This window comes from Procambarus clarkii, chromosome 11 (genome assembly GCF_040958095.1).
Source record: "Procambarus clarkii isolate CNS0578487 chromosome 11, FALCON_Pclarkii_2.0, whole genome shotgun sequence".
Taxonomy (NCBI): Eukaryota; Metazoa; Arthropoda; class Malacostraca; order Decapoda; family Cambaridae; genus Procambarus; species Procambarus clarkii.
In genome coordinates, this window is record NC_091160.1 from 37,972,853 (window position 1) to 37,993,889 (window position 21,037).

General features: G+C 44.1%; 1 protein-coding gene across 1 annotated transcript in view; it reads left to right on the forward strand.

Moving 5' to 3' along the window:
* Positions 1-3,311: 3,311 nt before the first annotated feature.
* LOC138349845 (serine-rich adhesin for platelets-like) overlaps positions 3,312-21,037 on the forward strand; it is a 33,520-nt gene continuing 15,794 nt past the window's right edge. The window contains exons 1-4 of the mRNA XM_069323045.1: positions 3,312-3,329; positions 6,907-8,688; positions 12,757-12,888; positions 13,583-14,263. Coding sequence (XP_069179146.1) covers positions 3,312-3,329; positions 6,907-8,688; positions 12,757-12,888; positions 13,583-14,263 — 2,613 coding nt within the window. The remainder of the gene's footprint in view (positions 3,330-6,906; positions 8,689-12,756; positions 12,889-13,582; positions 14,264-21,037) is intronic.

Below are 21,037 nucleotides of genomic sequence, written 5' to 3' on the forward strand. Positions count from 1 at the left end.
TAGGCCTTGTAATTGTTTAGGAGAAAAATTAAGAAGATGCAAGGCATAATAATCAACAACAGATCGTATAAAGGCAATATAAAAACTACGAGCATATTTTATGTTAATGCCAAATCCTTTGCCAACAAGAGTTCTGAGAGGTTTAAGACGCTCAACAAGTTTTTTACGCAGGTTGCTGATGAGATTTGTATCATTAACCTCGACTCCAAGATATTTATAAGACTCACAAGTCTCCACGGGCACTCCATTAATAGTATAGTTAGCATGGAGAGAATGGGGAATAAGAACCCTTGTTTTATCAACAGAGATTATGAGGCCACATTCTACTACTTTCTTGGAGAATGCATCAAGTAACATTTGTAGCCTTGGTTTACTGTGTGCCATAATACAAATATCATCAGCATAACATATAACTGTTTCCGTAGGTTGTACAGGTATGTCATGGATAAGTTTGTGCATAAGTATATTGAAGAGCATAGGGCTTAGGACACCACCTTGAGGTGTGCCTAGTTCGAATGCATCTGTTCTTGTACTTTTAACTCCTTTAAATAGGACACTAGCACGCCTGTTGGATAGGTAGCTCTTTATCCAACTCAGAAGATTACCTTTGATTCCAAATTCAGCAAGTTGCTCTAATATTATTTCGCCATTCGCTACATCGAAAGCTGACTTTAGGTCAATAAAGGCTGCCTGTGTCCCATCCTGGGAGTTTACAAAATATTCAGCAAAGCATGTTTGTGTGCTACACTTGGGCATGAACCCATATAGGTTTGGGGCCAGTTTTTCTTTGACCTGAAACATGACTCGATTGAGAACAATTCTCTCCAAGACTTTACACATGCAAGATGTAAGGGAAATGGGTCAGAATTTTTGAGAGTTAGGTTTAGGAATTGGTATTATGAGACTTTGTGTCCAATTCTTTGGCAAGATACCTTGTGAGAGACTCATTTGATAGAGGTCAAGCAGAGGGTGGCTAGGGACATCATTCAGTAAGCTCAAGATGTTATAAGTTATACCATCCTCACCAGGGGCAGTTTGCTTAGGTTTTCCTAATGCTGATGTTAATTCAAAGGGGGTTATAGGAAACTGATCCGTTAAATCTGGTGAGGAGCGTGCTATTTCAATATTAAAGTTTCTGTTAATGTTGGTATGTCTTAAATGCTGCTGTATATCTGGGGGTAAGGAAGAAATTTGTGAGACACTAGACCATTGAGCTAGGAGCATGTCAGCATATTCTGCAGGAGTATGATGAAGCTGAACTGGGGCTGAAGGTTTGGTAATGTTTTTAATTTTGTTCCACATTTCTGATAATGTTGTAGTTCTATTGATACCTTGTAGGAATTGTTCCCAATATGTGTTCTTAACTTGACCCTTAAGCTCGCGAAAATCTCTGTTGGCATTAAGGAATGCGAGTAAATTGTCAGCTGTTTTGTCTCGTTTATAAGAGTCAGCAAGCTGAAGCACTTTAGCTCGCTCTGCAATAATAATAGGATCCTCTGTCCATGAGGAAGAACGAGTGTTCTTTTTTTTCCTTGATTTAACCCAGGTATCATAATAACTGGTAATGATACTGACAAGATCATTGTAAAAGTGGTCCACTGATACAGGTGTATACCCAGTGTACCACTTATGTGCATAAGCCTTAAAGTGCTGTTTAAGATTGTCTGGAATGTTAATTTTAACTCTAGGATGAGGATTGGACTTAATATCCGCCACATTGTATTCACAATATATTGCAAAATGATCACTTACTAGTTCTGGGATGAGCTTAACGTTGACGTTGCTATCTACTAGGCTGTATCCAATCACATAATCCAGTCTACCCCCCAATAAATGGGTCTGTTTATCAGTATCATACACAGTAATATTATGATCATTAAGGTATTTCAAGAAGACCCTTCCATTATTGTTACACTGAACGTCACCAAGAGCAGTGTGACGAGCATTAAAGTCACCCATACATAACATAGCTGTGTTACCTGTAGGTTTCGGTAGCAGGTCTGCTTTAAGTACATTACATCGTCCATATATGTTATACAGTAGGAAATGGCTATTTGCAGTTTGCAATTTGAATTTTTGATAATGTATACTATCACTCCTATGATTTTTAATTAGTTTACAGATTAATCCACTCTTAATATACGTTAGTAAACCAGTTCCAATACTGTTGTTGTATGCTATATACCCAGGTATCCTGGGTGGGACCTTCTTGATAGTTGTGGACGTATATGGTTCCTGTAAACAGATCACATCTACGTCTCTCATTTTAGCATACAAGATTACGTCATTTATCCGAAGATAAACACTTCGAATATTCCAAGAAAGAAACTTAATTGTTTTTGTTTGATGAGCCATGGTTAAGTGTCAAGGGAATTAAGGTAACGTTTAAGTTCGTAAAACACTTGGAGAACATAAGTAATTTTGTTCCGTGTGTCCTGAGTACTTTTGTTTAGGAGGCGGTTAACCTGAGTAGGAGTTGGTGTTCTCTTAAAGTCTTTATTTTTAAGCAAATCAAGGGTGTCTTGACGATCCAGTTGGGGTGCCAGTGAGGGATCAATGACTACTCTAACACCATTCCCCATGGGGATTTGACACTCACGTTCCGTAGAGACAGGTGAAGTAGCCTCAGCAGCTGCAACATTACCACTCACATCACTACTGGTGCTGGGAGAATTTACTTGATCACTATCGCTAGCATGATTCACTTCACTATCACCGGGCAGATTCATCACTAATGTTTGTATTTTAGCTTCCAATTCCATAATTTTATTTTTTAACCAGTTAATTTCTTCTGTATCTTTGCTTGTTTGCCTTAGCCCATCGAGGGTTGGAAACTGCTTACTAGAGGTGACATTAGGAGCTTCCAGCTGGGTGCCTCCTGCAGCTGGACCAGACGCCTCCGGCGTCCTGCTCATGGTAGAGAGGGCGGGGCGTCGAGGGCAGCCAGGATGCCAAACATCTACACCTTGACGCTTACACCTGGGACACTTCCGGACCAGAGGAGAGGCTTCCTCCCCATCCTCAAGGGTAGGGGGGTCCCTGTGAGGACACTCCCTTGTTTGGTGCTGTTCAGCACAGAGCCCACACACAGGGTCATGTTGACAGTACCTAGAGATATGATGAGTACCATGGCACTTATAACAAACAACAGGGGGGGATACCCAAGGTTTTATAGGACTTGCTGTCATTCCGTGGTTATTCCTTGACTTCGCCCACTTGTCATCAACCAACATGTAAAACATAGCATCCGCTTCTATAATATGAAATCCGTTCGCAGGTGGATGATAGCCGAAGTCGTGGCCACGGGCAGGATGGGTTTTGGCGCCCTGGTAACGGCGTTAACGTGACGAGTTATTCAAATTATCGCGCCACTTGTTCACTGGCGGCGCAGCAGTGGTCAATTATGTCGTTACATGTAGTCAGCGCGCTCTTTTCTAATTCCTCTGGTAATTTTTAAGACGTTGTATAATATGTATGTCTTGGAAGGTGACATCTAGTGGAACAGAGAGTTGAACCATCTTGGTAGTGTTCTTGTCCCTTGGCGCTGGCTTCGTCTTAAGTTGTTACCTAATGTGTATACATATATATATATATAATATGGATACATATGTATATATGTGACAATGTCAGACCACGGAGGAAAAATGAAACAGGAAATTTCCTTAAGTACTTTCGTATATTAAATACATCTTCAGAAGGTCCTTCTGAAGATGTATTTAATATACGAAAGTACTTAAGGAAATTTCCTGTTTCATTTTTCCTCCGTGGTCTGACATTGTCACATTCTTAATCACGTGTTTATTTTCGTGATATACACACATGTATATATGTGTGTGTGACGGTAAACAGCATGCGGGGGGGGGGGGGGGGTAAATGGTGACAGTGGGGGTTAGTGGCAGGGGGAGCGTGGCCCCCCCAAGCCCCCCGCCTGGAGGGCATATAATATCACTCTTTACTTCCTGCACCTTCCTCATCACACCTCATTATCTTACTGCTTTCTCTCTCTCTCCCACCCCCCTCCCCCTCCCTCTCACTCTCTCCCACCCCCCTCCCCCTCCCTCTCACTCTCTCCCACCCCCTGCCCCTCCCTCTCACTCTCTCCCACCCCCTGCCCCTCTCTCTCTCACTCTCTCCCACCCCCCTGCCCCTCTCTCTCACTCTCTCCCACCCCCCTGCCCCTCCCCCTCTCTCTCCCACCCCCCTGCCCCTCTCTCTCACTCTCTCCCACCCCCTGCCCCTCTCTCTCACTCTCTCCCACCCCCCTGCCCCTCCCTCTCACTCTCTCCCACCCCCTGCCCCTCTCTCACTCTCTCCCACCCCCCTGCCCCTCCCTCTCACTCTCTCCCACCCCCCTGCCCCTCCCTCTCTCTCTCCCACCCCCCTGCCCCTCTCACTCTCTCCCACCCCCCTGCCCCTCTCACTCTCTCCCATCCCCCTGCCCCTCTCACTCTCCCACCCCCCTGCCCCTCTCTCTCACCCCCTGCCCCTCTCTCTCACCCGCTGCCCCTCTCTCTCACTCTCTCCCACCCCCCTGCCCCTCTCACTCTCTCTCACCCCCTGCCCCTCTCTCTCACTGTTTCCCACCCCCCTGCCCCTCCCTCTCACTCTCTCTCACCCCCCTGCCTCTCTCTCTCTCTCTCTCTCTCTCTCTCTCTCTCTCTCTCTCTCTCTCTCTCTCTCTCTCTCCCTCTCCCTCTCTCTCTCTCTCTCTCTCTCTCTCTCTCTCTCTCTCTCTCTCTCTCTCCCCCTCTCCCTGCCCCTCTCTCTCACTCTCTCCCACCCCCTGCCCCTCCCCTCTCACTCTCACCCCCTGCCCCTCTCACTCTCTCCCACCCCCCTGCCCCTCTCTCTCACCTCCTGCCCCTCCCCCTCTCTCTCTCTCACCCCCCCTGCCCCTCTCTCTCTCTTCCACCCCCCTGCCCCTCTCACTCTCTCCCACCCCACTGCCCCTCTCTCTCACTCTCTCCCACCCCCCTGCCCCTCCCTCTCACTCTCCCATCCCCCTCACTCGTCCCCTCACTCTCACGCTGAGTCCAACTAGGTGAGTATATCCCCCCCTCACCCTTCAACGTGAGTGCATTTATACTTGAGAAGAGTTTTACCATTAAGATTAATATCTTGTTTAAACCATCTCGGTTAGCTCAAGCCTAATTACGGGCCTGACAGCTGAGTGGACAGCGCTCGGGATTCGTAGTCCTAAGGTTCCGGGTTCGATCCCCGGTGGAGGCGGGAAACAAATGGGGGGGGGGGAGTTTCTTTCACACTGATCTGGGTCACCTAGCAGTAAATAGGTACCTGGGAGTTAGGCAGCTGCTACGGGCTGCTTCCTGGGGGGGGGGGTAACAAAAAGGAAGCCTGGTCGAGGACCGGGCCGCGGAGAGGCTAAGCCCCGAAATCATCTCTCAAGAGAACCTCAAAAAGCCACAATTTCAATTTCTTTCTTTATTATGCACCCCATACCCATCCCGTGGGCGAGAAACATTGGGCAGAGTTTCTTTCACCCTATGCCCCGGTTACCTAGCAGTAAAATAGGTACCTGGGTGTTAGTCAGCTGTCACGGGCTGCTTCCTGGGGGTGGAGGCCTGGTCGAGGACCGGGCCGCGGGGACACTAAAAAACCCCGAAATCATCTCAAGATAACCCAAGGATACCCTAAAGTTGGATTATTATTATTAACATCTTAATTGACAAAATTAATTACAATTTTGCCTAATCTGAGGATTTTGATAGGTCTTATTAAAGTGAGGATAATGCTAGTATTCACTGTGGTTGGAGGGATCCTTTGTGGGTAGTGGTCAGGGCTCTTCCCCACCTCATCCCCCCCCTACCCTCCTCTTTCCCCCATGTTTACAGTCTAGTACTGCATCCCCATTCATGACAGTTCTCCATCTTGTTCAATAGTCCTTCGTGGGGAACCGTGTCAAATGCCTTCTGACAGTCTTGAAACACAGACCACCCAGTCTTCCTTCTCCTGTCTAATATCAGTAACCTTGTCATAAAACTCAAATTTGTCAGGCACGATTTTGCGTTTCTTAATCTATGCTTATTTTTTTTTTTTTTTTGTCACATCCTCTCAAGATGCTCCACCAGATTACTTTCTCCAGCACTTTAGAAGGAACACATCTGGAGACTTCCTGTCTCAACAGTTTTAACAAAGCTTTTAGAGAGCGGGCGACAGAGTTCTCTAAAAGAACTGTGTGCAGCCTTCCTCAGCTGCCGTGGTGTGAGAGTAGGTCTCGGGCCCATTGATTTTGTCACGTCCAGTTCCCTGGGGATTGTCTTCACTTGTTCCACAGCATCGCTGGCATCTGCCAGTGTTGCTGTGTTATCATCGGTGCTGTCTTGGCTGCTCAAGTGGAGTACAGTTGAGTAAATAGTGGTTAATGGTTACAGTTGCTTGTCTTTAATATTTTCTGGCAGGTGATTGTCATCAAGAAGGCTTACATGTTCCACACAGCTCGTCGCTCTTGACAGAGGATACCAATAATATCTGGTAAGGCCGTGTCTGGGATGCTCCCGGACGCAGGTTCGAATCCTCGTCACGGCCCTTGTGGATTTGTTCAATAATATCTGGTTTTCCCAGTTCACTGCTTAACTTGTGGCACGCCTCTGGCAAATCATCGTATAATACTGTACATACAATTAATTGTCTCATAGATAACTTTTTTCATTAAAGGTGTAATGAAATTGCCGTGCAACTGGCAGTGTTTTTTTTAAATTGAGGCTTAAATAAGCACTGTTTAGATCCTTTCACAGATTAATTGAATATCTGAAATTGTTGTTATTTCTGTGTGTGTTAAAAGTTTAGCCATTTACCAATGTTTACAGTCTTCAGTGAGCTTTTGATAGTGGTTAAAGAATATACAATTAATGTAAATTTGTTAATAAAATAAGCATATGCCAGTAGTCATTACAATTAAATGTATTTAACATAAATGTTCATATTTCGGCAAGATGTAAACACTTGTTGTTGTTGCAGGAACTACAGCACGAGGTGACGTCGCTTCTGGAATTCCGCGACAATGTGCTGCACGCCTTCCCGCACCTGCACGCCCGGCCCTACAACTCCCTCAACCCTGCCCATGGCCCGCTGTCTAGCCACGCCTCCCAGCCTCTCCAGGCTGTCCCTTCAACTAGGGGGGAACCATCCCCTAGTAAGTTGTCTCACGCCTCCCACCACGTGACCCCTGGTGAGGGTGGGAGGCAGCAGCGCCCCATATCTACAGCAGGAGGAGGAGCAGCAGGGGTGACCACCACTGGCGGCAGTGGGAACAGCAGTAGCAGCAGCAGTACTGGCGGGAAGTCTCTTAGTGAGACGCACAGTAGCTCAGCAGTGGCAGACTCGGGCTTCAGCACAGATAAAGCTGGAGGCAGCATGGGCAAGAGCTCCTCCTCGTCGGCTGGTGATCATTTATCTGGTGTAGAAGAGCACCGTTGGACTTCTGTTGAGCCAGAGCTTCCACTCGGGTCTGCTGAAGATGAATTGTGGCAGTTACTTGATGTCATTCAAAGGAAGGGAACTCGATTACGAAATGAATTAGAGAGAGCAGAACGTCTGGAGCGAGATCGAATCGGGCAGCAACCTCCAACGGGCAGCTCTGCTTCAGATCCCCTAGCATCTCCCAGATCACATCCTGCATATCGAGATTATTGGCCGCATTCTCTACCAGGGCCCATTGGCAACTATCACAACCGTGGGGATATATTGGCGCCGCCTCCCCCTCCTCCACAGGTGGGCATGGCTATGGAGGCAGAGGCATGGGCAGCTGTGGACCGCTTACGACAAGACCGCCAATATTTAGTTGGCCGAGTAAGCTGGGCCGAAGCCGAGGCAGCTGCATCCCATCAACGTCTGCTTGATCTCCACGGGCAGCTTTTGGCCTTGGCGGGTGATAAACGGCGCCTTGAAGACCAATTTAGAGCACTAAGACTCGATCCACGACTCGATCCACGACTCGATCCGCGACTCGATCCTCGAGTAGATCCTAGAATTGATTATGGCAATGACCTGAACTTGCAGTTTGTTAAAAGTAATGGTGTTCGACGGGATGGCCCAGCATCCACAGGTGGTATTGTTCACTCAGTAATGGGAGGAGTGAACACTGTTCATATTGTGAGTGACAGCACCACTGCTACAACCACTACCACTAACTTCACCAAACCTCGTCGAGTACCTCCTGCAGTGACCGTAAGTGTTGCCAGTGGAGATGGTGCTGAAGAGTTTCACGGTGTTGGAGGAACGTCTAGAGCTCGGGTAGTCCGTAGTGCATCTAGTGTCCGCCTCAACACTGACCGCGACGTGTTCCTGCCTAGGGTCCTCAAAGTACCAATTCGCGATCGGACTCAGAGGCACTCACAAAAAGAATATAGTATAGCTTCCAGTCAAAGAGATAACGGTGATAAAGATCAGAACTCTAATTATAAAGACCTTAGCCCCACCAGTGACAACGTCAAGGAGTCAACCTTCGTCACTTGTGGCGATGCGGTGAAGAAGGGCAGTGACCGAGTAGTGATTGAGAGAGAAAGAAGAGCCGGGAAGGCGGACGGTGGGTTGAGCATGCCGGTGAGCCTCCTGAAGGGGGCACGCTTGAAGGTCCAGCCAAATAAGCAACGCATCTCTGCCATTCTGAGGGAGAAGGACGTCTTGGAGCTGCAGCGTCAACTTCTCACTACTGTCATGGAAACTGAGGTACTCCCACCTAAGCTTTATCTGGCTTATTGACCCATAATGAATCTCTTAGAATCTTTATTTGAATTAGATTGGGAAGGAATTGATTTTGACTACCATCTCTGTTGTCAATCCACTTCTATGTTTAACAGTACGAACTTGTAAGTCAGCAAATGAGTCCTCTAACGTAATTGTCGTTCACTAATAGAGTACATAATAGAGGGGCGGGGGGGGGGACCTTTAGTTATACAATAGCATAGTTTATTTGGCCTAGATTTCATAAGACCGCATTTCTAGAATAGGATAGTGAGATAGTGATAAACATTAAATTTTCATTTTGAAAATCATTTTCATTACTATTCCCTTTTCTGCTTTTTCCTGATAGTTCCATGTCTATTCCATTCCTCCCCCTCCCCTCTCACTCCCCCTCCCCTCTCACTCCCCCTCCCCTCTCACTCCCCCTCCCCTCTCACTCCCCCTCCCCTCTCACTCCCCCTCCCCTCTCACTCCCCCTCCCCCTCCCCTCTCACTCCCCCTCCCCTCTCACTCCCTCTCTCCCCTCCTCCTCCTCTCTCCCCTCCTCCTCCTCTCTCCCCTCTCACTCCCCTCTCACTCCCTCTCTCCGCTCCTCCTCTCTCCCCTCTCACTCCCTCTCTCCCCTCCTCCTCCTTTCTCCCCTCCTCCTCCTCCTCCTCTCTCCCCTCCTCTCTCCCCTCCTCCTCCCTCCCCTCCTCCTCTCTCCCCTCCTCCTCCTCTCTCCCCTCCTCCTCCTCTCTCCCCTCCTCCTCATCCTCCTCTCTCCCCTCCTCCTCCTCTCTCCCCTCCTCCTCCTCCTCTCTCCCCCCCCTCCTCCTCTCTCCCCCCCTCCTCCTCTCTCCCCTCCTCCTCCTCTCTCCCCTCCTCCTCCTCCTCCTCCTCCTCTCTCCCCTCCTCCTCCTCCTCTCTCCCCTCCTCCTCCTCCTCTCTCCCCTCCTCCTCCTCCTCTCTCCCCTCCTCCTCCTCTCTCCCCTCCTCCTCCTCTCTCCCCTCCTCCTCCTCCTCTCTCCCCTCCTCCTCCTCTCTCCCCTCCTCCTCCTCCTCTCTCCCCTCCTCCTCCTCCTCTCTCCCCTCCTCCTCCTCCTCTCTCTCCTCCTCCTCCTCTCTCCCCTCCTCCTCCTCCTCTCTCCCCTCCTCCTCCTCCTCTCTCCCCTCCTCCTCCTCCTCTCTCCCCTCCTCCTCCTCCTCTCTCCCCTCCTCCTCCTCCTCTCCCCCCTCCTCCTCTCTCTCCCTCCTCCTCTCTCCCCCTCCTCCTCTCTACCCCTCCTCCTCTCTACCCCTCCTCCTCTCTACCCCTCCTCTCTCCCCTCCTAATCTTCCCTCCTCTCTCCCCTCCTAATCTTCCCTCCTCTCTCCCCTCCTAATCTTCCCTCCTCTCTCCCCTCCTAATCTTCCCTCCTCTCTCCCCTCCTAATCTTCCCTCCTCTCTCCCCTCCTAATCTTCCCTCCTCTCTCCCCTCCTAATCTTCCCTCCTCTCTCCCCTCCTAATCTTCCCTCCTCTCTCCCCTCCTAATCTTCCCTCCTCTCTCCCCTCCTAATCTTCCCTCCTCTCTCCCCTCCTAATCTTCCCTCCTCTCTCCCCTCCTAATCTTCCCTCCTCTCTCCCCTCCTAATCTTCCTCTCCAATTTTCAGTCTACATAGTTCTATTTAACTCTTCTTAATGAACTATATCATTTTCGTTCATTTAATCTGACATACTCTAATTACTCATTATTTTTATACACAAGTGTTACACCTCTTGTTTACCCGCCTCTTGCTTCTCACGACCCCATCCATGTATACAGTAAACCACCAGGGGTGACGTCACACAACCCTAGAATACTTGCATGTATACAGTAAACCACCAGGGGTGACGTCACACAACCCTAGAATACTTGCATGTATACAGTAAACCACCAGGGGTGACGTCACACAACCCTAGAATACTTGCATGTATACAGTAAACCACCAGGGGTGACGTCACACAACCCTAGAATACTTGCATGTATACAGTAAACCACTAGGGGTGACGTCACACAACCCTAGAATACTTGCATGTATACAGTAAACCACTAGGGGTGATGTCACACAACCCTAGAATACTTGCATGTATACAGTAAACCACCAGGGGTGACATCACACAACTCTAGAATACTTGCATGTATACAGTAAACCACCAGGGGTGACATCACACAACTCTAGAATACTTGCCTGTATACAGTAAACAACCGGGGATGACGTCACACAACCCTAGAATACCTGCATGCAAACTTTCACAGCATTGAACAATATTCTGCTAAATCCATGCATGTTCACGACTCCAAATTCCTTCTTTATTACCTTCATCGTGTGCATTTACCAAGTCAATAAATGCCATGAACACCTTCCACTCCGTCACACATCTGCTCTACAATTTGCCTCACTGGGAATCTCTGGACTATATACACGCTTTTCCCACCACGGAACCTGTGTTGTTCATCACTGATTAGTATTTTTCTGTACTCTTTAACCACCACTTGGCTCACTAAATAAACTAATGCCTCTATAATTGTTATTCATTATGTTATAGTGACTTGTATTTTTATTCAGTAGTACAGTCAGACCTGTGTTGTGATCCTCTGGAACTGTGCCAGAGCCCCATGCCTTTTGTGAGATTGTGCACACCTATGTAATTATTTTTTCTCTATTACATAAAATTATTGCATATACCTCAACAACACTTGCATCTTTACCCCCCATTTCTGCTCCCACATCTATGCAACGTTTCTTCCATAAATATGCCAACTAGGATACCTGGTGTCCCAGGTGACTGCAAGATGGTATCCGATACCATCTTGCATTTTTCTCTTGCCATCGAATCAAATTGTGTTTATTATTACCACCTCTTTCATCAGTTCAATGTATTTAACTTTAAAATGTTCTCTTCATGTATGTCTTATCTCCTTACCATTTAACACATCCATTAACCCGTCCGCCAGTCTATCTTCTTGCCCGCCCTTCCAAAACAGATTAGTGTTTTCTGAATAATTATTGTAAATGTTTCTTCATATCTCCGTATTAGCTATTTTTTCTCCATAACTAATGTTTTATTAATAATAATAATAATAATAATACAATTGCCAAGAATCTGATTACAGCAGCCCATCCTCCTAAAATGATTGTACTACTGTACTGTATTTTAAGAACTTATTTGGACATTTCTACCAATATGTACTGTTGGACCCAAAAATTCACATTTTGTACTCTTTTATTTTATTTTATTTTATTTTTTTTTAATGTTATGGTCTGAGCAAAAACTAAAACCAGACTTAAACATTCTTGGGCCTAGTATAATGTACGTGTGTGTTATATTAGGCCTAGGATTGATTGAACAGGTTAGATTAGGTTCTTTAGTTACATTTCTGAGTTTGTAGAATGCCATTTGAACTAATTCAGTAATACAAAACATGAACTTTTAAGTGGTTGAACAGTACATATTGGTACATTTGAGCAAATAGTTGCGATAAGTACTATCATTTTAGGAGGATGAGTTGCATTGGAGATTACTTAAACCATGCAGTATGTAAGTTTTTATGTAGACATTAACTTTACACACCTTTGTGGGCCTTTTACACTAATCATATTTCTATCTGTGTTCTTCTCTCTCCACTTTCTCTCCATAAAAAAAAAACATTTTTTCTTATCAAGTTCTCTTGCCACTTCATCATTCCAGTTTGTGCAGTCTTAACCAAACACCTTCATATACACCAGACATGTCACTAAAGTTCTTTTCTTCATGGCTTCTTTCTCCTTCAAAATCACTATTAACTTTTCCTTTGTACTAATGTTATTTACTCAAGTGCTTGTGTAATTTAGATACTTGATATACAGTTTCTTAATATGCAGTACTGTAGTACTTTAATTTACAGTAGTTTGTTACACTTATTAAGCACCTGGCTTGCATATACAAAATAAATTCTTCAAATTTACTTTCACATACATCAAAATAAAGCTTTTGTGTGTAAATATTTAAATGAAATTCAGTAGTATATATATATTGCATCAAAATGTAATGGAGTGTTGATGTGTGCAGGTGTTGAGAAAGCAGATTGAGACAGCCAGTGAGGAGTGGGTGTGCAAAACAGCAGAGTGGGAAGCAGAGCACCGACACACACATTCCACCATCACTGCGTTGCGGGAGGAGAACCTCAGCCTCAAGACACAAGTAACGTCTCTGTCTGTTAATTCTAGCTTTAAGATACAAGTAAGGTTTCTGTCATTTTATGACATGTATAGTTGGAGTCTATCTTTACCTTGATACATATTCAAGATTTGTATTTGTACAGTATTTTTCAGTCTGGAGACAAGTATGTCTTTTGACCTTACAACAACAACAAGTTTTTGTGATTAATTATTACTGTAAAACGCAGTTAGGTTTCTGTATTTGAAAAACCTGAACTGTACGGTACATTTGTACATATTTTAACCTTTGGCACAATTCATGTGGCAATCTGCATGTTGAGAGCTTCACCCTGTGTTCATTGTTGGTTACTAAAAGCAGAATCTTGAATTATCATAATGTGTATTTAAAGGCAGAATTGACAAAAGTTAATATTTTTACTGTTTAAATCATATCACAGACTTTCAAGGGGAAATATCCTTGTAATATATTCCTCAGCATAAGCTGGTAATTAATGCAGGACTTTATAATAACAACCATATCAAATATGGTATAGTATCTTTAGTAAGTATTTTCTCACTTTGTGATTACTACTGTACTGTATTTGCAATAGTCATAAAGTAAATACTGTACAATACACAACATTATTTCTTAAATGTCATATTCTTTTTACTAAATATGCGATTCAGGGTGTAAAATAAATTTGTATTAATATATGAAATTATATTTTTTTCCTCAGCTCGATCAGCGAGAAAATGTTGAGCAGAAAGATGTTGGAGTAAGCGTTTGTCCGCTTGTATTCAGTACAGCCACCATGACTGAAGGTGGGGGAGCTGACTCTGTTGAGGCTGCCACCCATACTGTTCATCCGGGCCCAAACATCAAGTATGATGTTGTGGTGCATCAAGAGGAATCTAGACGATCAGAGACCAATAACAGTTCTGTAAACTCTACATCATCTGAGTCTGGAAGCCGCAAGGTTCCATTGACAGTAGAAAAGCCTCCACGTCGAAGCCGAGAAACTCGGAGTACGTCTACTGTTGGAACTTCGAGTGCCCAACATGTATCTTATCATAGTGGAGGAAACCTCTGTCATCGAGAATCATCTGGGTCAGAAGTTTCTGGAGGCAGAGATTCGATAGGACGTGGAACTGGGCTTCGTAGTAGACCCAGTTTAGCTCAATCTGGTCGTGCCACCCCAACAGGCACTCCTCGCTCATCACCTGCTCCCAGCATGAATGCCAGAATGTGTACTGTGAAGAATTCACCTCAGGAAGGAGGTCGAGCCACCCCCTTGGGACGCAGCAGCAGTGGTGTTAATAGCCGTGTGGTTATAGGACGACGGGACTCCATCAAGACAACTCAAGCAAATACCAAAGGAAATGGAAAGAGCAGTCCTGGGGTGGGTGGCCAGCACAAGGTACGCAGTCGGGGGGCGTCCATCTTGGGCCGCTGGCTAAATATACTTGAATAGCCACAACACACGTAAGTGCCGTGCCCGTCCAGACCTTGACGAATCTTATTTTTGGCAAATAAATCCAAAACTTACCATGAGACCACCTGAGTGACCATATGACACAAGTTTTTATGTTTACAAACTGGGCTGCTTTTCTCGTATACAAATTCTTAGTCGTCAACTAGGATCTACTACTTTTTGACTAGGGTGTTTTTTTCCCCTTGAGAGCCGAGGATAAGGGTTACCAGGAGGTCTTCCCAGGAAGATTTACAAGATTTAGACTTAAATTTCACTATAACCTTTCACTCTTCCTGCAATACAAATACTGAATTGAGAAGATAGTAGCATGTGTCAGTGTGTAGGATCATTGACATTACAGTACAGTAATTACAACATGATTCTTGCATCACTGGTAAACATGGTTGGAAACAAGCCAATGGTAGCTATAGATATAGTAATTTGAACCAAATAATTTCTAGCACATCTTTTAAACATTGATTAGCACATATCTTTAAACATTCATTTTTGTAGTTAACAAGGCAAGTTAATTATTAATTAGTTACAAAGTTGTAAAGTTTGTGCATTGAGTGCGTTGGGGTGTGGCGGGATCTGGTCATGGGCTCGGTACTTATGTATGTTGCTTGGTACTTGCACCACTTCACTTTTAACATGTCTGGCTGGTAGAAGTCTCTTGGTTTTTATTTTTATTTTTTTACATTCATAAAGCAATCAATTTTAATCATTGCTTTCATTTAATAAAGTTTTGTGATAAACTATTTCTTAATTTACATTTAGTGATGGAAATGTTTTTGAGAGCCAGACAGTGGTCAAGATGAAGTGTCACACCAAAAATCTATTTCTTACCCAGTTTTTACTGTGGGTGTTAGCATGATTATCTCCATAGTGTTCATTTTAAAACATAATGGTATTTCATTCTCTATTGTGGTTTCAATGTGAAATCTTTCAGTTTAGTAAATCAAACACACACTACTATGTGAGAAAGTGCTTTTTGGTTTTGGAGTAGCTCTTGATCTTCCTTCTCTCTCACACACATGCACATGTGTGTGTGCACACAAAACACACCCAGAAGCAGGTATAGATTAGCTTAGAACAGTCAGAAGGAACAAGCAGTCAGAGAATAAGTATGACAGTTTAAACAAAAAGTATCATTGAACAAATGCACAATATTATAACACCCACTTGGGCTGGATGGAAGAGTGATGGTCTCGCTTCATGCAGGTCGGCGTTCAATCCCCGACCGTCCAAGTGGTTGGACAACATTCCTTTCCCCTGTCCTATCCCAAATCCTTATCCTGACACCTTTTAAGTGCTATATAGTCATAATGGCTCGGCACTTTCCCTTGATAATTCCCTTCCCCGTCATCCCAACACCTTGTAAATAGCACAGCAAACGGATCATCTTGGTTTCAACAGCACTATTATTAAGTTTTTGCTGGGAAGACGGGACACCACGAGCGTAGCTCTCATCCTGTAACTATACTTAGGTAATTACACACACAAGTTAGCAATTTAGATGAGAAGGTGGTGGAGGCCAAAACTGTCAGTAATTTCAAAGCGTTGCATGACAAACATTGCTGGGAAGGTGGGATACCATGAATGTAGCTCTCATCCTGCAACTACACTTAGGTAATTACACACACGCCCACACACACACATTCATACATTTGCACCCCCATCTCTCTCTAATTGCCCAGACCCCATCTGGCTCCCAGCTCCCTGGCTCCCAGATCCCCTCAGCCTCTCATCCCCCTTCACCATTTATTGGAGATAGGACTTCATCCATCCATCACCTGCAGCACACACTGAGGGAGACAGGTAGGCAGATGAGCTACATGAACTTTGGTAATGAGCTACATGAACTTTGGTAACAGTTTCCAAGAAGAATCTCAAGGTTTGGTACACTAATGCTGATGGGGGTATCCAATAAAGCTGAGGAAATAAAAGAAAGGGTTAGTGAAGCAGATCCAGACATAATTGCAATAGTGGAAACTAAAATAAATTATATGATCTTGGATGCAATCTTCCCAGAGGGATACCAAGTGATAAGGAATGAATGGACACAGAGACAGGGAGGGGGAGTGGCACTCCTCATAAAGCAGAAATGGAAATTTGAGGAACTAGAGAATCAGGGGACTAATGGAAACACAAGCTCCATACTTGGGATTTTGATAGGTGATGGGAAGAGGATTACGATCTTGATAATTTACAATCCCCCCACCAAACAGTAGAAGGCCCAAGATAGGAATATGATAACAACAAGACATGTATAGATGAACTGCAGAGGGTAGCAACAACAGCTCACAGAATGAGAGCAAAACTGTTGGTCATGAGGGGCCTCAATCATGGAGAGATTGATTGGGAATCAAGAAATCCCCACGTTTGGGAAGAAACGTTAGGAGCAAAATTAGTGGAAGATATAGACAGGAATTTCCTAACACAACATGTGAAGGAAGACAAAAGGGAAAGAGGAGGGAATACATCAAGCCTATTAGTCCTGATTTTCACCCAGAATGAGGAGGACATTACGAATATGGAACATGACATAACACTAGAAGCCAAGGACCATTGTGTCCTTGGCTCTAGTCTTTTGACTTCATGATCGAGGGTAAAATATTGACCACGGGGTCAAGAGGTCTGGGAAAGGAGAGTAGACTATAGGAAAGGGGATTACAGGAGGATAAGAATATCTGGGAGAAGTGCAGTGGGAAGAAGAATTAAGAGGAAAAACAGTGCAAGATATGATGGACTTAGTCAAGTGGAAATGCAAGGAGGCCGAAGAGAGTTTTATACCAACAGTAAAAGAAAAAAGTAGGAGGAATGTAAAAACCCATGGTTTAATAGACAGTGCCAGGAAGCAAAAATGAGAAGCAGGAGGGAGGGGAGAAAGGACAGAGGACAATAAAACAGAGCTAGGAATGAATACATTAATTAATGTAAGGAGAGTATCATAAAGAATTATGAAAATGATATTGCGAAAAAAGCAACCTAAAGTACTACATAGTCATGTAAGAAAGAAAATGTCGGTGAACGACCAAGTGACAAGACTAAGGAAATCAGAAATAGATATGCAGAAAGCGAAAAGGAAATCTACGAGGTACTGAATGCCAGTTTCCATGGAGTGTTCACAACCGGGCCTAAGCAACTCCCATTGATTGAAGAGGAGATGACTCAAGATGAGAGACTAATGGATTTTAGAAGTGACAGAAGAAGAGGAAATGAAATGGCTAACAATACTGGATGAAACTAAAGCAGTTGGACCAGACAATGTATCACCGTGGATACTAAAAGAGGCAGCGCCAGGGCCTCAGCGTGCCTCTGGCAAGGATCTATAATGAGTCACTTATGAAGGGAGAGTTGCCCAGTTGCTGGAAGAAGGCAAATGTGGTACCAATTTCAAAAAGAGAGATAGGGAAGAGGGACTTAACTATAGACCAGCATCACACACAAGCATCCTCTGTAAAGTACAGTGTACTTGAAAGAATAATCAGGTTAAGACTGGTTACACACCTATAGAACATTAGGTGTGTAAACAAACACCAACATGGATTCAGAGGATGGAAATCATGCCTAACAAACCTTCTGGAATTCTATGATAAAATAACAAGAATAAGGCAGAGCGAAGAAGCATGGGTAGACTGTATATGCCTGGATTGCCAAAAGGCCTTTGACACAGTACCGTACAGGAGACTGCTACTAAAACTTAAGAGGCAGGCGGGAGTAAGCAGAAAAGCCCTTGCTTGGGTAAAGAATTACTTAACAAGCAGGAGCCAGAGAGTAACAGTCAGGGGGCAAGAAGTCAGACAGGCAAACCGTAACGAGTGGAGTATGTACCTCAAGGATCGGTGCTGGGACCAGTTCTATTTCGAATATACGTAAGTGAACAACATGTCTGCAGGAGTCAAGTCCTATATGGCGATGTTCACGGATGACACAAAATTAATGAGATGAGTTGTGACAGTTGAGGATTGTAGAATTCTTTAAGAGGACTTGAACAAGCCTCAGAGATGTCCAAAGAAATGGCTACTGGAGTTCAACATGAGCAAGTGTAAAGTTATGGAACTGGGATTAGGTGACTGGAGACCAAAAGTATAGTACACAATGAAGGGAAACTACCTTCCTGTGACAATTTGAGAAAGGGACTGGGGAGTGGATGTAACACCAAATTTAACTCCTGAGGCACACATAAATCAGATAACGACAGCAGCGTACTCATTGCTAGCAAAACTTAGAATGTCACTCAGAAACCTAAGTGAGGAGGCATTCGGAGCACTTTACACTGCCTATGTGCGACCATTGTTAGAGTATGCAGCCCCATCATGGAGCCCCCACCTAAAGAAACACATTAGGGAACCGGAAAAGGTTAACAAATTTGTAATGAGGCTAGCCCTGGGTTTGCATGGGATGCGATATGAAGAACAACTGAAGGAACTGAACCTGACGATGTTAGAAAAAAGGAGGGAGTGGGGAGATATGATGGCACCATACAAAATACTTTAGGGGTATTGACAGAGTGGGGATAGACAAAATGTTCACATGGAATACCAACAGAATAAGGGGACATGGCTGGGAGCTAGGATGAGTCATTGAGATGTTAGAAAGTTTTCTTTTAGCATGAGTAGTGGGGAAATGAAATAAACTAAAGGAGCACCTTGTGGAAGCAAACAATATTTATAGGTTTAAAACTAGGTATGATAGAGAAGTAGGACAGGAGTCATTGCTTTAAACAACTCGGTACATCAGTATTGTGCAATTATTGGCATGTGTTGACATCACTGTGATCGTTGATTTTGAAAAGATCATTACCCTTTCTTTTTTAATACATGAAACAGCTTTTTTCCTACTCTACAGGTTATACTTCAAGGATTATCTTATGACTTGCTACATCTCCACACACTTGTCACATGACTACACATCTCCATGCACTGCTTACATCTTAGATGAGTACACATCTCTCTACATTCTTTGTAACGACTACAATTGATAAACACTTATAAAGGTTACCTGATCAACCATGCTCTGATTCATACATCAGGCTGCAAGCAGCTGTGTCTAAGAGCGTGGTTGACCAGACTACCAATCAGGAGGTCTGGTCAGAGGCCTCCTGGTTGATAGTTCCTCAGCACCACAGAATCACTACTGCAAAGTAATTACAAGGTAGACACATCTCTCTCTGTTGCTCATAAGACTACACATCTCCAAGCACACTACATCAAGCCCAATATTTATATGTATATATATATATATATATATTTATATATATAAAATCAGCCCTTAATCTGTATAATTTCAACAATTTAATGGAATTCTAAGGGAATGAGTATCACAGGGCATTAGTGGGCTTTAATAATGTAGCTTCTTATATTATTGCATGATGGATGACAATGTTTTATGGGAAGAGTGAGTAATAATTTTGTAATGGATCATTACTAGGAGTAGAGTATACGAGGCTGCACGTTCTAATCTAACTCTGAGTACATTTACTGGAGTTTGACACTTGGTTAGAGTTAAACAAGGTATTGCTGGGTTTTATGTGCCAAAGAATTGCTGTTAAGCTGTCTCATGTTTATAAGCTTTCATATTTCTTTCATGAGTTACATTGAGGGAGTAGTAGTGAAGATCTTTGTTGCAACGTGTATGGTGTCTCCTTCAGTGTTGATGCTGATGCTCTTGAGATGTCCTCACAGCATCTCAAGCTCTGTCTTGTATGCTTCAATTTCACCTTATTACTTTGAAAGCAAAATAATGTATTCAGTAAAACTGCTGAAATATCTTTCCTTTAAAGAATTTAACAGTATGAAGATTTGCAGCAAGAATGATCATTATTGATTTGATTTAAAGCTAGTTTAGGAAAGCTATTAATTTTGAGTTTCTCATCAATGGTAAAGAGTCCAACTTGCATTTGTGGCCATGTTGTCCTCAAGTATGTGACAAATTGTTTCTTGTCTCTTGCCACTTAGTTAATTTAATGTCTCATTGTCAATACTTTTAACATGAATGCAGTTTGTCATGTGCTACATGTCTGGCTGATATATTGGTCAGTATTCAGTAATAACTTCAAAATATTTAATACCAGTATGCCTAGATGCTAACTCCACTTGGACCAGAGTTAAAACTTACTATTATGACAAGTTTTTAATGTGTGTGTGTGTAGCTTGGTACATAATAATGTAATTGAAAACCTTTGCCTTTTTTATTCTTGAGGTAAATCACAAATTGTTTGTATATATTAATTATCTGTACAGTATATAAATAATGTGGGTGGAGCTATTTTGATAACTGGAAAATGCATTTAGGTATATTTCCTTACACCTGATGTCTCTGCTTCCTCCCTCTCCTCTTCCTCTTCCCCTGATGCCTCTGTTCCCTCCCTCTCCTCTTCCCCTTCACCTGATGTCTCTGCTTCCTCCCTTCCCTCTTCCTCTTTACCTGATGCCTCTGCTCCCTCCTTCCCCTCTCCCCTTCACCTTGTCCTGTCCACCTCCTCTCTGTCATCTCTCTACCCACAATATATTTCCTCCCAATTCTTCCACTTTTATCCCTCTCCCCTACCCTTTACCCCCCTCTTCCCCACCCTTTCTCCACTTTGTCCCTCCCCACTTGTTCCCTTCTGTCTCCCTCTTTCCCAACCCCCTCCTCCCCCATCCCCCCACCTTTGCTCCCCCTCCTACCACTACCCTTTTATACTCCTACCACCCCCCCCTCCCTCTCTGTACCCCT